The following is a 14,257-nucleotide window of genomic DNA, read 5'->3' as shown; positions in this document are numbered from 1 at the left end:
GTCTATTCACCCAAAACATTTTTGCTTCAAAATGCTAATAAAGAGATTGTAAAAGAAATCCATATGAGCATTTATCAAGCATTTTAATCCAAGTCTTCTGAAAAGTCACAATCGCTTTATATAATGAACAGATCTAATTTAGGCTTTTATTCACAAACGTACTGATGAAATTTGGTAAACGGAAGCTCAAGCATGCTTGCTTTATGCGTGAGAACCAATGAGGTTCATTCTCGTGTGTCACACCAGCATTTTTGAGCTTCCACAAGAACTAAGGAAGTTTATTCTCATGTGTCAAGCAAGTACAGTTGAGCTTCCATTTACCATACTTGGGTGTTGTATGTACATTCTGTGATCAATGTTTATAAAAGCCTAAATTAAATCTGACTTGGATTAAATTCATATGGATTTATTTTACGATCTCTTTATAAACGTTTTGATCCGTCAATGGTTTTGGGTGAAATGACTTAAAATCCAGGGACAAAAATCTCTCAGATTTCATTAAAAATATCTTTGTTTGTGTTTTGTAGATGAACGAAAGTCTTATAGGTTTGGAACAACATGAGAGTAACTGATGACAGAATTTTATTTTTGGGGGGAACTAACCCTACATTGTAAAAATATTTTCATGATTTGTTATCACAACATTTTTTCTTTTGTCAAATCAACTTAATAATTAATTTGGTTCAGATAACATAATATTTTGAGTTTCTGTTGATTAAACCAATCGTATTCATTGTATTAACTCAATTTTTTAATTTCAATGAACTCAAAATTTTAAGGCAACCAGGTAACTTACTTTTTTACGTTGAACCAACAATTCTTTTTTACAGTTTATAAGAGTTAATTTTACTGTGTTGGGCTTGTCAATGTTTGGCTGGTTAGCATGGGTCAGTTAGCCTCTACTATACACAATTTTGACCCAAAATGTTTTTTTCCTCCTAGAAAAAGCTCATCATAGCATCAGCAATATAATCACATCTTCTCATTCACGACTTCATGATTCCCATAATCATACACTATGTGCAGAAGATAGCCAGTCTCTTTCTATGTATCATTAATTCAGGGTGGGGAATAATCAGTACAGCGCTGCCTCTATGAATGCCTCAGTTTTAGAAGAGAATAATTTATGCAGTGGGTCTTCTACCTCATGAATATGTGATGGTTTGTATCAAGTGGCTGTTTTTTTCCCTTTCTGACTCCATCTCTCACTTTCTCCCCCCTTCCATCTCTGCTCTTCTCTTTAGAAGCTTGAGGAAATAGAGTGGTAATTGCTCCTTCATTATTACTGGTCTGTTCTATCATGAGGAAGAAAAATATCTGATGCACAAGCCCCAATTAGGCAGCTTTTCAAATAAGCGGTACATGGGAATATCAATCTCGTGAGGGAGCGGGCAGAAAACAGGACAACCAGAAAAACTTTACAAAAGAAAGGCATTTTCTGTACTGTTCATCAATTTTCTGTGCTGTAAATCTACTTGGTTAAAAAATTAATCTAAAATATACGAACACTAACATTATTCTAGACTAATGTTTTATGCAGATAGACTTTTGGTAGCAAACTTCTTGAAGCCTTGCACCCAGATCCATATCTCAGATCTAAGCTATACACTTTCTCACAGGCGTAATTACATAACTTGCAAATCACTCTTAAAACAACACATTTTACTATTTTAGCATTTAATCAATTATACTGTTATTGACTATGTAACAAGAACTATAACAAATGATTCGGGCACCACTTTACTCACTATCCTGATGCAAACAAGTATGCTGAAACTTGCCTTGCACAATATATTTGGTATATAATAATATATAATATTACTAAAAAATAAGTGCTAGCAAACAGTTCTAAGACTCAGAGCCACATTTTGCGTCACAATAAAATGCCTGCCAAGATGCACAGGAGTAGATATAGTAAGTTCACTTTTTGAATTCAGGTTATGTTGTAGACATTTTACATTCAGTAATATTTTAAGCACAAGAGAATAAACTTACTGTATTAATATAAAGGTGCAGCTTACAGCTTTGTATTGCTAAAAAAAAAATCCATCTGCATCTTAAAGGATTAGTTCACTTCTGAATGAAAATTTCCTGATAATTTACTCTCCCCCATGTCATCCAAGATGTCTTTCTTTCTTCAGTCAAAAAGAAATTAAGGTTTTTGATGAAAATATTCCAGGATTCTTCTCCATACAGTGGACTTCAACAGGGTTCAACGTGTTGAAGGTCCAAATTGCAGTTTCAGTGCAGCTTCAAAGGGTTCTACACGATCCCAGACGAGGAATAAGGGTCTTATCTAGCGAAACGATTGGTCATTTTCTAAAAAAAAAAAAAAAAAAAAATTTATATATAAAGCAAACGTGCAACGATTAAGCCAAACGCCCATTACCAAACAAAAGGTAAAACAACGATATCGGATGATTTTGAAGTTGGAGGAGAAAATTAGATGAAGTTTTTTACCCTACCGCAGTACTTCCGCCTACATCACGCATGACCTTTCAACGTAATGCGTGGCGCATCGCAGAGCAGTGCAAGACGAGCATTTGTGGTTAAAAAGTATATACATTTTTATTTTTTTAAAAAAAATGACCAATCGTTTCACTAGACAAGACCCTTATTCCTTGTCTGGGATCGTGTAGAGCCCTTTAAAGCTGCATTGAATTTTGCAATTTTGAAATTTGCAATTTGGACTTTCCACCCGGTGAACCCCACTGAAGTCCACTATATGGATAAAAACACTGAAATGTTTTCCTCAAAAACCTTAATTTCTTTTCAACTGCAGAAAGAAAGACATGAACATCTTGGATGATATGGGGGTGAGTAAATTATCAGGAAAGTTTCATTCAGAAGTGAACTAATCCTTTAAGGGGTCATGACCTCAAGGTTGCAAATATAGGGTAATGCAAGCAGACAAATAATAGTCAACTTCAAAGATGACGAAAAAAGCTTGCTGAATAAGCAAGACTAAAAGTGAAGTCTAGTGCAAAAAAAATATTTTTAAATGGAAATGCTTGCATACAAAGTGTTTTTCGTCTTACTGGTTATAATTTCAACATGTCTTGCTACTTTACCTGTGGAAAAGACAACGTTTCTGGACACAAGTTTGTAGTCCACGATGGAGAACTGTGGGAGCTCAATACGTGCCACACCCGTAACTGCGTTTTCTCCTCCCTTCCAGTAAAACTCGATGTCATCTGTTGTGTATCCATCTACAGGAAAAACATAAATCAAATTTGTCAAAGAGTAATTACTGGGCCAAAGTAAATATCAGATCACAATAATGTTTTATTGAGAGATTTACTTTTATATTATATTATATTATTATACATAGCCCTATTATTGAATCTTGGTCCCTTTCTTTCAACTCACTAATCAAAGCAACTCCAAATTATGTTGAATAAACAATGCTTGTTCTTTTTAAAAAACTACAACTTTCTCTTTTACAATTATAACAATGCGGTTCCTGGAAATAGCATTTCTTTTCCATAATTGGTATGTGTAACATATGCTGAAAAGAAAAAAAAAGTCAGCACAAGTGCATTGTTAGCATAATCATGCATATGAGCATCTGTTTTGTGTGGGGAGCTGTTAGGGGTCAGACTTCCCACTGTGACACAGACCGCTCCATTTCATACCAGCATTGCTGTGTTTGTAAACCATAATGAGCTAGGTGGTTTTATTAGCGTGCATGAAGCACCGCATACACTTAAAGTTTGGTTTTTACTAAACTGAAAGTTTGGTTACTACTAAACTGAATAACTAGATGTTAAAGAAGTGATGTAATTAAAATTGATGGTCCAGAGTGAGAGCTGATTGCTTAAATGCAGTTTAATGAGCATAAACAAAACACAATATTTCTGTCAACAGAAGTTTACTAACAATCACAGGTGTCATGCAAGATTTAAGATTGGAGATGAAAATCCAGTTATATAGCCTGATCATTTGTCTTAATCATAAAAATAAGTAATAATGATAAAACAATAAAATATTTCCCTTTTTTCTGTTTTCAGTTAGTCTGCTAACTGATTAACAAGGTAGGCTAAAATTTCATTTTGCATTCATTTCAATTATTTATTACTTATAATTAGCCTGCTAAAAATAACATAAAACTACCTAATAATCGTATAAAAAAGGTTTAATTTTAAGCTACACTATGTTAAAAGTTTGGGGTCAATAAGATTTTGTATTATTATTATTAAATGAACACTTTTATTCAGCAAGGAAGCATTCAATTGATCATTGGCAGTAAAGACATTTATAATGTTACAAAAGATTTATATTTCAAATAAATGCTGTTCTTTTGAACTTCTTTCTATTCATCAAAGAATCCTGAAAAAATGTATCACAGTTTTTACAAAAATATTAACCGTCACAACTATTTTCAACATTGATAATAAGAAAAAATGTTTCTTAAGCAGTAAATCAGCATATTAGAATGATTTCTGAAGGATCATGTGACACTGAAGACTGGAATAATAGCTGCTTAACTTTGCCATCACAGGAATAAATGACATGTTAAAAGATATTTCAAAAAGGAAACAGTTATTTTAACTTGTAATAATATTTCACAATAGTACTGTTTTATTGTATTTTTGATTAAATAAATAAACATTTTTCATAAACATTAAAAAAATTTAACTGACCCCAAACTTTTAAATGGTGTATGGCATAATGGATATGTTCATACAATATTTTCTATTCAAAACCTCTAAAGAAGTTGAATTTTCAAAAGGTAAACATTTATTATTATTATTATTTTAGGCACTACAGCAGAAAAATACATTATATTCAACAATACTGTAAATTTTATTTTAGTTTTATTATTAATGACTATGCTGGCTCACCAGAGAGAAAAGCACCAAACTAGCACTGACTAGTATAAACTAGCTAGGAACAGGATGGTAATGTATGCTGGTCTTTGCAGCAGGGTGTGTGTAAATGAGTGAGGAGAAAGAACACTTACAACTCTCTATCTCCAGAGTGCAGTTCTGTTCATCTAATGGATACCTTCTCAGATCCATCATGCAAGCAGCAGTGGTGGTGATTCTAGTAACACAGAAACACACAAACACGTCACAGAAAAATCAATGCCACAGTTCTATACATTCAGGTGTTCACAGCTCTTTTACAGTAATATATAACAGCACTGCAAAACTTTTGTGTATCTCTTCGTAAACAGGATGAGCAAGATGGAACAAATTAAAATATGGCTCCTCCTGCCCTTCAAAAGGTTTTTGAACCAAATATAGCACAAAGTATGCATATGCATCAGTGGACATGAACAAATAGTGCAGATTTGAATTTATGAAAGTGCGGTTTTTGGCCCATAAAAGTGGGCACTGATTAGTGGTACTGCAAGTTGCCAAGTAAGCTCAAGGAAGACCTATATCTCATATATCCCCATTCATCATGTTACTTTACAAGTGTGAGCTTAGACTAAAATGTGATGACAAATGTTTTTGTGAGTCAATATCAATAAACATTTAAAGTGAGGTTTGGTTTCTCATCCAGGTAACAATACCGTCCAGGTATCGATTTCTCTTCCTGGTAAAATTTGAAATAAGCATATCATAAGTGGAAAATCATATTCAATCCTTCTAATCTTATATGGACAATTGCAGGGCCGTGGTCGGGGGTACAACCAAGGGGGTCTCACTAAGGTCCTCTATGTCAGGGGTTTTCAAACATGGGAGGTACTAGGAGATTCATTTTTGTCCCAGGCTCTGTAAATGTAAGCTACGGCCCTGGAAATGCATCATTACTTAAAGTACAGTCACATCTACCATTGTCATTTCAACAGGAATTCATGTGATTGAGCATTTTGGGTGAGGGCGTAAGATTTCCACAGGCAGATTTAGCTTCACTCATTGACCAACAGAAAGCTTGGTTTGAAAATTACTTCTGTGTGAGATGTGCTTCATACAACGCTACACTATTGACAAGAGACAATGGGCCATTTTTGTCTGCAAAACTGTGCCAAAATGTTGATAATGTGACCACACCTTAAACCGTGTTTTATGCATTGCTATATTAATGTTTATGTACAACAGACCTTCTTTGGCTCACAAAATTTCGAATATGTTTTGCTATAAAGTCAGTGACTTTTGGAGAGATTGTATGAAAGTTAAAATGCCTTTATAATGCATTCAATTAAAATTGTTTACTCCTTTTTATCCCTCCAGTAAAACATTCCAACAGCATACTAAAGCAGTCATTCCACTTTTTTTTTGTCTCTGCATTGCATGCTCTCCCTCGATTTAGATTTAAGGATCACCACAAATAAGCATTTTGACATATGAGCATATAACATTGCTTTAGAGTGGGTTGTTAATGTGTTTCAGAGGTCCTTCCTTCCTAGAGCGGGTAAATTAAAGAGGAAATTCAGTGTCTTCATTCCATCTTCAGACTCGTTTTAATGAGAGCACACTCAAATGCCTTACCATAAATATGCAAGCTCTTCTTTCTTTAATGGCACCCAGCTCAGGCAAACAAATAAAAGCCCTCCATCCACACTATCGCTTCGTCAAACTACAATATGTGTATTATATGGCTAGGGAACTCCCAAGATGAACTGTAAAATGATGTTCAATGGATTGCTGATGTTACATTTGAGCGCAAGGAGATAAATCATGAAAGGACGGAAATTGTTCAATAAACTTTATAAGCAAGAACCATTCATTAGCATATGGCAGCATTAGTCCACGGGATCTCATTTGGAACAAAACGAAAAGCTAAATTAGGCTACGGTAACTGGCTCATAGTGCACTCCAGCTGGTACACAGGATGAAGGAATCATACCCATACTCTTCCGCATGGGAACGAGCAATGCAGTTCATCAGACTCTGATAACACTAAAGGGTTTTAACAAGATAAAGGCACACATTAGCACTTATGCAATTTAGTAGGCGAGTGCACTGACCAAAAAAGGGCATGCTCTGATGATCTGTTTGTTCACTGAAGCTATGTACTGTCAAACTCTTCCCTCAATAGTTTTTTGAATTTTGAATGACAATTTTGGATAAAAAAAGGAATTAGTTTACAATTGATCACATTTTATTAATTAAAATATAGTTAAATTAATATTTTTAGGTTAATTTTAATTGAATTAGGTTCCCTCCACCCCCCATAAACCAAAACTAGCAAGTACACCCCCCCAAAAAACCTGGCCTTCAGATATTCCAAGAGATGACATAGCCAAAATCTTTAAGTCTGCAGAAATCAAGCATTTTGCGTTAGTTCAGGCAGGCCTCGTAGTCAAGTTCCAACCCCACCCTTATCAGCTGATCTGATTTCTATGGACTCAATTGGCAACTCTCAAATAAGGCGCATTACTTAAACGCAGCTTCCGTCTCTCTGCTTGCTTGGCTGCTTCCACTGCACGCTGCTTGCAACCCACCTCCTCCCCCAGCTCCTCCTTAAACAGTGTCATTCTGTTGTCATTGATGCATGCTCTGTTCTCAATAGGGGGATTTTGTGCTGCTCTCCAAGTTAAAAAATGGGAGGTTGTCCTCAGAAGCTGCTGCTGTTCCCGGTCTTAGCTTTCATGGAGCTCATGAAAAGAAGGATGAATTTAGAACAGAGCCATACCGCCAAATGTAACTTCAGCAAAATATGCCAATAAAAAATTTACTAAAAAAATTGTCTCTGGTAATTTTTTGACTTAAGTGGTCCTGACTGAACTGTAAAGGAGTAGGAAATAAACCATAAGAATGTTACGTAAAGTTAGTTTGACTTCCCAAGGCACTTTGAAGTAGAAAATTCTGTCAAACTGGTAAGGTTCCAGGTGCTTAAATAATATCAAATTCATTATACACAAACAAATAATTGTTAACTAGGCTATTACTTTATTGTAGTTATGTTATCAGTTCTCACCTTAATCCATAAAGAACTGTGCCATCTGGGTGCAGGCGGATCATGCGGTTCTTCACTGTGACACCGTGGACGAAAGACTTCTTGTCATTTAGGAAATACGTGTCAGGAACCCAGAGTTGGTCAGCTACCCGGTTGTCTAGAGTAAGATTGAGAGGGATTCCAGAATATGCTAGCCGCTTGTCCCTCCAATACTGCTGGAAATACATGGTCAATGTGTAGTCCTGTAGGAAAGTGAAAGAGAAACATTAGCAACTCATTTTATCAAACAAAATTATTTAAAAAAAGCATCCACAGCGTTTAGCCATAATATTTACATAGCAAGTTTTTATAGAAAGAACAGAACAAGAAAGTGTTCAGTGTAATAAACAATTGTACCTAATAATTGTGTTTTTTTTTTTTGGATTCTTATGATTATGTATATCATGACATTACTAAGAAGAAAGATTTTTGCTCAAAATATATAAAACAATATATTATGTCAAATATTGCACCTTTGTGTCTTCAATTTATTCCAATTTGTGAACTGTCTTTTCATGTAGCATTAGGTAACCAAAAAAAAAAAAAAGATGAAAAAAAAATAATTACCTAGATTTTCACAATAAATTGTGAGGATACACGTGATCAATCTATTTAAGACCATGTGATCATAAATGACAAAATTATTTCTTCAAAAAAAGTGATACCCATCACATGTACCCTTAGCTAGCAGCCTTTTAAAAAAAGCATTCAGCTTCTTACTTTTGTTCTGGAATGACCCTTCTAGTTGTGTTCCCTTGTCGTAGTGTCCCTAAAGGACGCAAAAATGGCGTTCGGAATTCACCTTAGATTTTGGAACAGCGCTCACACACTCTATTTTTCCTGAAGGGTCAAAAGTGTCAAGGTCAGAAATAGAAATCTAAAGGCTGTGGCCTTCAGCAAATAGATTTTCTGTTGTCTGAGTAATATTTATAGAAGCGTCAAAGTTGGATTGGAAACAAGCTGCCTTCGGCCTCCATCTTTCAAGTCTGTCTGCCACGAAGATGCTGTGTGGCCATCTCTGTGAGGCAGTCTGGTCTGCACTGCACGGACTATGGATTTCCATTACCATTGCTACAGTCTCAGTAGTCCACTTGACATCAGCTCGTAGAGCTATACTATATGACCTCAGTGATTCACAGTATAGAAATTCAATCAAACTAAAGCATTGGCATGATAGGCATTATTTGGGCCACCTCTGAGACTCAATGAATTTTAAAAGGGCTGAAATCACAAAATTTATGGACCTTATTTGTCCCCTGGGCCAGAGTTGAACCTGGTTAAAATCCAGTAGGAAGCACGGAGGTGTATGTGTGTATTTTGTGTGTCTGCTATTAGGTACTCATGGGTAAAATGAAGACCTGACATGCTGTCCACCACAATGTGCACAACCTGTTGATGTAATAAGAAGTAATTCACTTAGAAACATATGTTAGAACGGGCTTAGGTCCCTGGGGCTGACTTCAGACCATGCCAGCAGAACTGTGAAAGCAGAGGCTGTGCAAGAGAGCGTGTAAGCTGAGTTCATTAGCTAACGAGATGAGGGGGGACGACATGACAGGGACACCTTCTTTATGATTACTAATGTCTGTGATTCCCTCTCTCTCTCTCAGTCTTCCATTCTTTCCACCCCATCCTTCTTCCTGCTTCTTATCCTCCTCCTTTCTCCCTTCATCCCTTTCTGTAAGGCTTTTGTTTTAATTAATCCGCTAAATGACACTGATGGATACAAATCTTTCTCACAATACATTATACCCTACATTACCAAAAGTAATACTAAAGCTAATTAGTATTAAAATGCTTTATACACCAGTCAATGTTGGGCAGTAGCAACACAGTAGTGAAGATTTAAAGGGATAGTTCGCCGAAAATGAAAATCCTGTCATCATTTACTCACCTTCATATCATTTGAACCTGTATGACTTTCTTTTTCTCTTTTGAAACTCTACAGAAATTGCATCTCTATGCAATCAGTCAGTGTTAAAAAAATATTAATCAAAATTTTGTTTGTGTGTGTGTGTGTTCTGCAGAAGAGTCATAAGCTTGGACAGTAAAAGGGTATGTAAATGAAGACAGAATTTTCATTTTGGGTTGAAAAGTAATAAAAGTAGCAACAAATAATATAAGTTTATATTACCATTGAAATAACGGTAATATAAACTTTCAATAGTACAGTAAAAAATTCAAAAGTACAGTAAAAAAACTAGCAACAAACAAATATTTTTAACTATTTGTTTTACAAGCACAAATTTGCCAAATAGCTTCTGTAGCTAGCCAGAATATATTTTGTATTTTTTTCTATAAAGTAGCTGGTAGCTTCACTTACTATAACTTTTCTGTTATAATTTTTTCTGCACAATGTTCCCAACAGTATACAATAAATTGTAAATTGTCTCACTGGAGATGATGCAGAGGATACTCATCTCCCAAATACCTGTGTGCATTAGCTGCATTAGCTGCAGCAGACAGTCATTAATTCACTATTTACTGTACTTTACTGTGTCCATATCTGCTTTTTAAGACAAAAGGACTCTTCTGAATGCTTGTCTGAACCTCAGGTTTATTTTGTCCTACAATCTGGTGGCCTCCCTCTGAAGTATGTGGTGACCTAGGACTCTATTGTTCTGTACAAAGGCTAATTCTAAGCAGTCACATGGGTGAAGACTACTGTATCAGTGTTCAGGAATGTACTAGAGTACATGACAAAGAGTGTGTTAGTCATATACAGTATCTCTACATCTGCTTCTATCGCTGTTTTTTTAAACTTGTGAGTATATTAGTGTAACCCCTCTGGTTGTACTCGCACCGCTCCAAGCAGGATTCAAACCAGCATTTCTGGCATGGGAGGGGGGCGTGCCAACAAAGACGCTAAAGACTGCAGTCTCTAGTGTCAGCTGCTAGTGCATCTCTTGTGACCAGGGCAGTGAGGTTTACTCGCAAAGCTCATACTAGCTGGCCTCCATTACACTCCCCCTCCCCCCCAAACCTCACTCCCATCCGGGTCACGGCACCAATGTAACCACTCCGGTTCTATTTGTCCCACTCAGAGTGGGATCTGAACCTACGTCTCCGGCATGGGAGGAAGGCGCGCTAACAAGGACGCTAAAGACTGCAGCCTCTAGTGTCAGTCCTTAGTGCACCTCATGAGACCAGGGCAGTGAGGTTTACATAGCTCTTACTAGATGGCCTCTGTCACATTAGCATATTCTGCAGCGAGGTGTCTTGAGGCGCTTGTTATGGTGAGTTCCCTGGGTCTTCACTGTTTGGGCTTAGTGATTCTGTACTATTACCCAACCTGATTCAGACAAAACAGCAAGGCCAGAAGTGCTCTGAAAACTGTAAACACCAGTGTCATTTTCATGTCTGTTTAATAATGGAGTAAACAGATGCAGTCGTGCCAGCTGAGCGATTTGATACTTTTGATATCTGGGGAACTGTGCTGCAGTGGTCACACAAAACATAAGTAAAGCCATCAATCATTCATTACCAGCCAAAATTTTATAGTAGCATATTCAAGCTGCAAGTAGAAAACAGCTAAAAATAAAGACATCTTAAGATGCTGCTTGCTACATCTCAGGGTATGACTCCTCAGTAAATCATTGTTGTTGTTGTTCTCCACTGAGAGGGATTCCCTCATGATAAAGTGACACCACGTTCTGACATATACACTACTTCCCCTGTCCCACAGATAAAAATAACAGATGAAATGCAAGAGAAACAAACAGAAAGACATTATTTCAAATCTGAAACTGAAAATCTATTAATGTAAGGGCTGAAATCAAACACATGGGAACTCACAACAGAACTGAGACATAGATACACCCCTGCTAGATCCAGATTACAGTTACAAGGCTGGAAAATTTATTTTTATTATATTATAAAAATAATTAAATTTATTACAAATTTGTTTTATTTTATGTATTAATAAAATCAGTTAATTTATAAGTGTAAATATAATAATATTTACAAACTTTTTACAAAATTAAAATGTATATATTTATAATAATAATAATAATAATAACAATAATATTTTTTTTTATTATCAATGTATACAATCTGGAGTGATTTGTAACATAGAAACTACACTTTTCACCATATTTACACGCTACATAGTCTATGTAAACATAAAAGTTTGTGAAGAGGAGGATCAATCATAGAAAAGGAAAGAAAAATCCTGTCAATAAATGAGACCCTTTGGGAGGCTGAGGTGATAGTGTCATCAGCTGGGTGACGAGTGTGTGCTCTCACACAAAGACAAGCTTTCAGCATGCCAGTCAGAGAGCATTTACGTCAACTTACCACCACCACGTCTACTGGGAATACCAGAATAACAGCAATAAGAGAGATTCCTCTGTGAAGTGTGTATATGTCAGAGTGAAAACTTCACAAATACGTAGTGTGGGTATTTAACTTGCTAGATGTAATAAATAGAACCAATTAAAAGATTTTTATGTGTATAAATAAGCAAACAAATGTTACATTTAAAGAAGAAGCGTGTAAATTTGTTCTATATTAAAGCACTTTCTCCTATCCTAGCTTAATGCTCAATGATTGGTACTTTAGTGGGGCAAAAATGAATGACTTTTCAGGTACACTCAAGTAATTTTTTATGTTGTTGTTTGATTATAGAATGAATGACTCTTATGAACTGGTTCTTGTTAGTGAATAAAAAGCATACAGTGCTACCAATGTAGCCTGATTCATGAATGACTATAATGAGTCAGTTCTTTTTAGTGCTTACAGCTCACACTTACCAGAAGACCTAAATCAGTGTAGCTACATATACCAATGCATTTTGTCAGTATTTTATAAATATTAATGAATCTTTTTTTTTTTTTTTTTTCTCTCCAGTTTATTTATTTCTTAAAGGAATAGTTCACAACTAAAATGAAAATTCTGTCACTATTCACTCAGCCTCATGTAATTCTAAACTTGTATGACTTTCTTCTGTGAAACATGAAGAAATTTTTAAAGACAAAAGAGTTGGTGTTCGGACATAAACACAGAAGCACTGCTCTGTGTTCACTACGTGAACAGCATAGGAGACTGACAGGGAAGAGAAAAAATTGTTGAATAAAGTAGTTATTTTTGTTTTGTTTTTGCACACAAAAAAATATTCTTGTATTCATAAAATTAAGGTTGAACCACTGTAGTAACATAGATTTTAACGATGTCTTTAATACCTTTCTGGACCTCAAAAGGTGCAATGACGTTGCTGCCTATGTGTGGTTCAGAAAAACTTGGATTTCATCAAAAATATCTTAATTTGTGTTCCGAAGATGAACGAAGGTCTTACAGGTTTGGGACGACATGAGGGCGAGTACAGAAATTTCATTTTTGGGTGAACTAACCCTTTAAGAAAAATTCCTAATGGCTTAAACTACTTTCGACCCCAGAAGCATTGGACTCTTGCATCCTCTGCTCAGAAATTACATCTGGCAGCTCAAGGTTCAGGTCAGTCGTAGAGCCAGTTTTCTTTCATATGATATTGATTTTCCTCCTGACATCAACGTGCTTCCTCCCATGCAAACAACAGCATTGAAGAAAGACAACCATTGTAAAGCACGCAGGAAAAAAAAAAACATCCTAGTAACAGCAGATGAATTCCTGAGAGCGGAGAGAGGCACTCATCCCCTGAGCTCTGCAACTCAACAGGCTGTAGTTAACATGGTGTTCAAAGAGGCTGATGTCACAGCATGATCTTGCTGCTTGCCCTCTCCATTGCCTGCTGGTGCTCTGCAGGGATAAGCCCAGGAGCTTTGCAGTGCATTCTGTGTGTCAACGAGACTTTCAACAGGAGCTTGAAAGTATCCAACAGGGCATTTTGGCATGATTTAAAACAGTGGAATGTCCTCTTAACTCCATCTATAATTGAAGCGGAGAACCCCTGGATGTCACCTCGCGGTCCACACAAACTGTTTTTAGAGGGCACTTAGACCGCAACATGCTCCATTTGCCTTCAGGTCATATGACACATACCAGTCGCTGGAAGGAAATGGTTCCCGGAGAACACCTATTTATCCTAAAGGTGGAGATAATAGGCACTTAGTGAAGTTCAGAGTTAACACTTCTATACACTGATATTACGCCTGATTGAACAATTACAGGCCACAAAGCTGACTATCAGGCTAAAAATAAAGGGGGCGAGAGCAAACAAAAGACAAAATATATTAATAATTCTGGTCTCCTTGACGACGCTCCCTCTCTGCAGAACGCCCACACAGGCTTGCTGAGCTCTGGGCCGACACCATGTGCGTTTCTGAGGCTTTCCGGGCAATCTTCGCTTTATGTGCCTTTCCTTCTCTCACTTTCACCTTGAAAGCTCTTTGACCAAACTCAGCCAATAGGTTACAGCTGAATTAAATTAAAG

The 14,257-nt window shown here is 36.3% G+C and overlaps 1 protein-coding gene across 3 annotated transcripts in view; it reads right to left on the bottom strand.

Moving 5' to 3' along the window:
- gabrb3 (gamma-aminobutyric acid type A receptor subunit beta3) overlaps window positions 1–14,257 on the bottom strand; it is a 48,087-nt gene that overhangs the window by 21,138 nt on the left and 12,692 nt on the right. For all 3 annotated transcript variants that reach the window (XM_051897500.1, XM_051897501.1, XM_051897499.1), the window contains exons 4-6: window positions 7,873–8,093; window positions 4,964–5,046; window positions 3,072–3,209 (exon numbers count right to left, since the gene is read on the bottom strand). In XM_051897500.1, the coding sequence (XP_051753460.1) occupies window positions 3,072–3,209; window positions 4,964–5,046; window positions 7,873–8,093 (442 nt within the window). The remainder of the gene's footprint in view (window positions 1–3,071; window positions 3,210–4,963; window positions 5,047–7,872; window positions 8,094–14,257) is intronic.

This window comes from Ctenopharyngodon idella, chromosome 6, assembly GCF_019924925.1.
Source record: "Ctenopharyngodon idella isolate HZGC_01 chromosome 6, HZGC01, whole genome shotgun sequence".
Lineage (NCBI taxonomy): Eukaryota > Metazoa > Chordata > Actinopteri > Cypriniformes > Xenocyprididae > Ctenopharyngodon > Ctenopharyngodon idella.
Note: the sequence above shows the minus strand (reverse complement) of the source record. Positions and strands in the feature narration are given on the sequence as shown.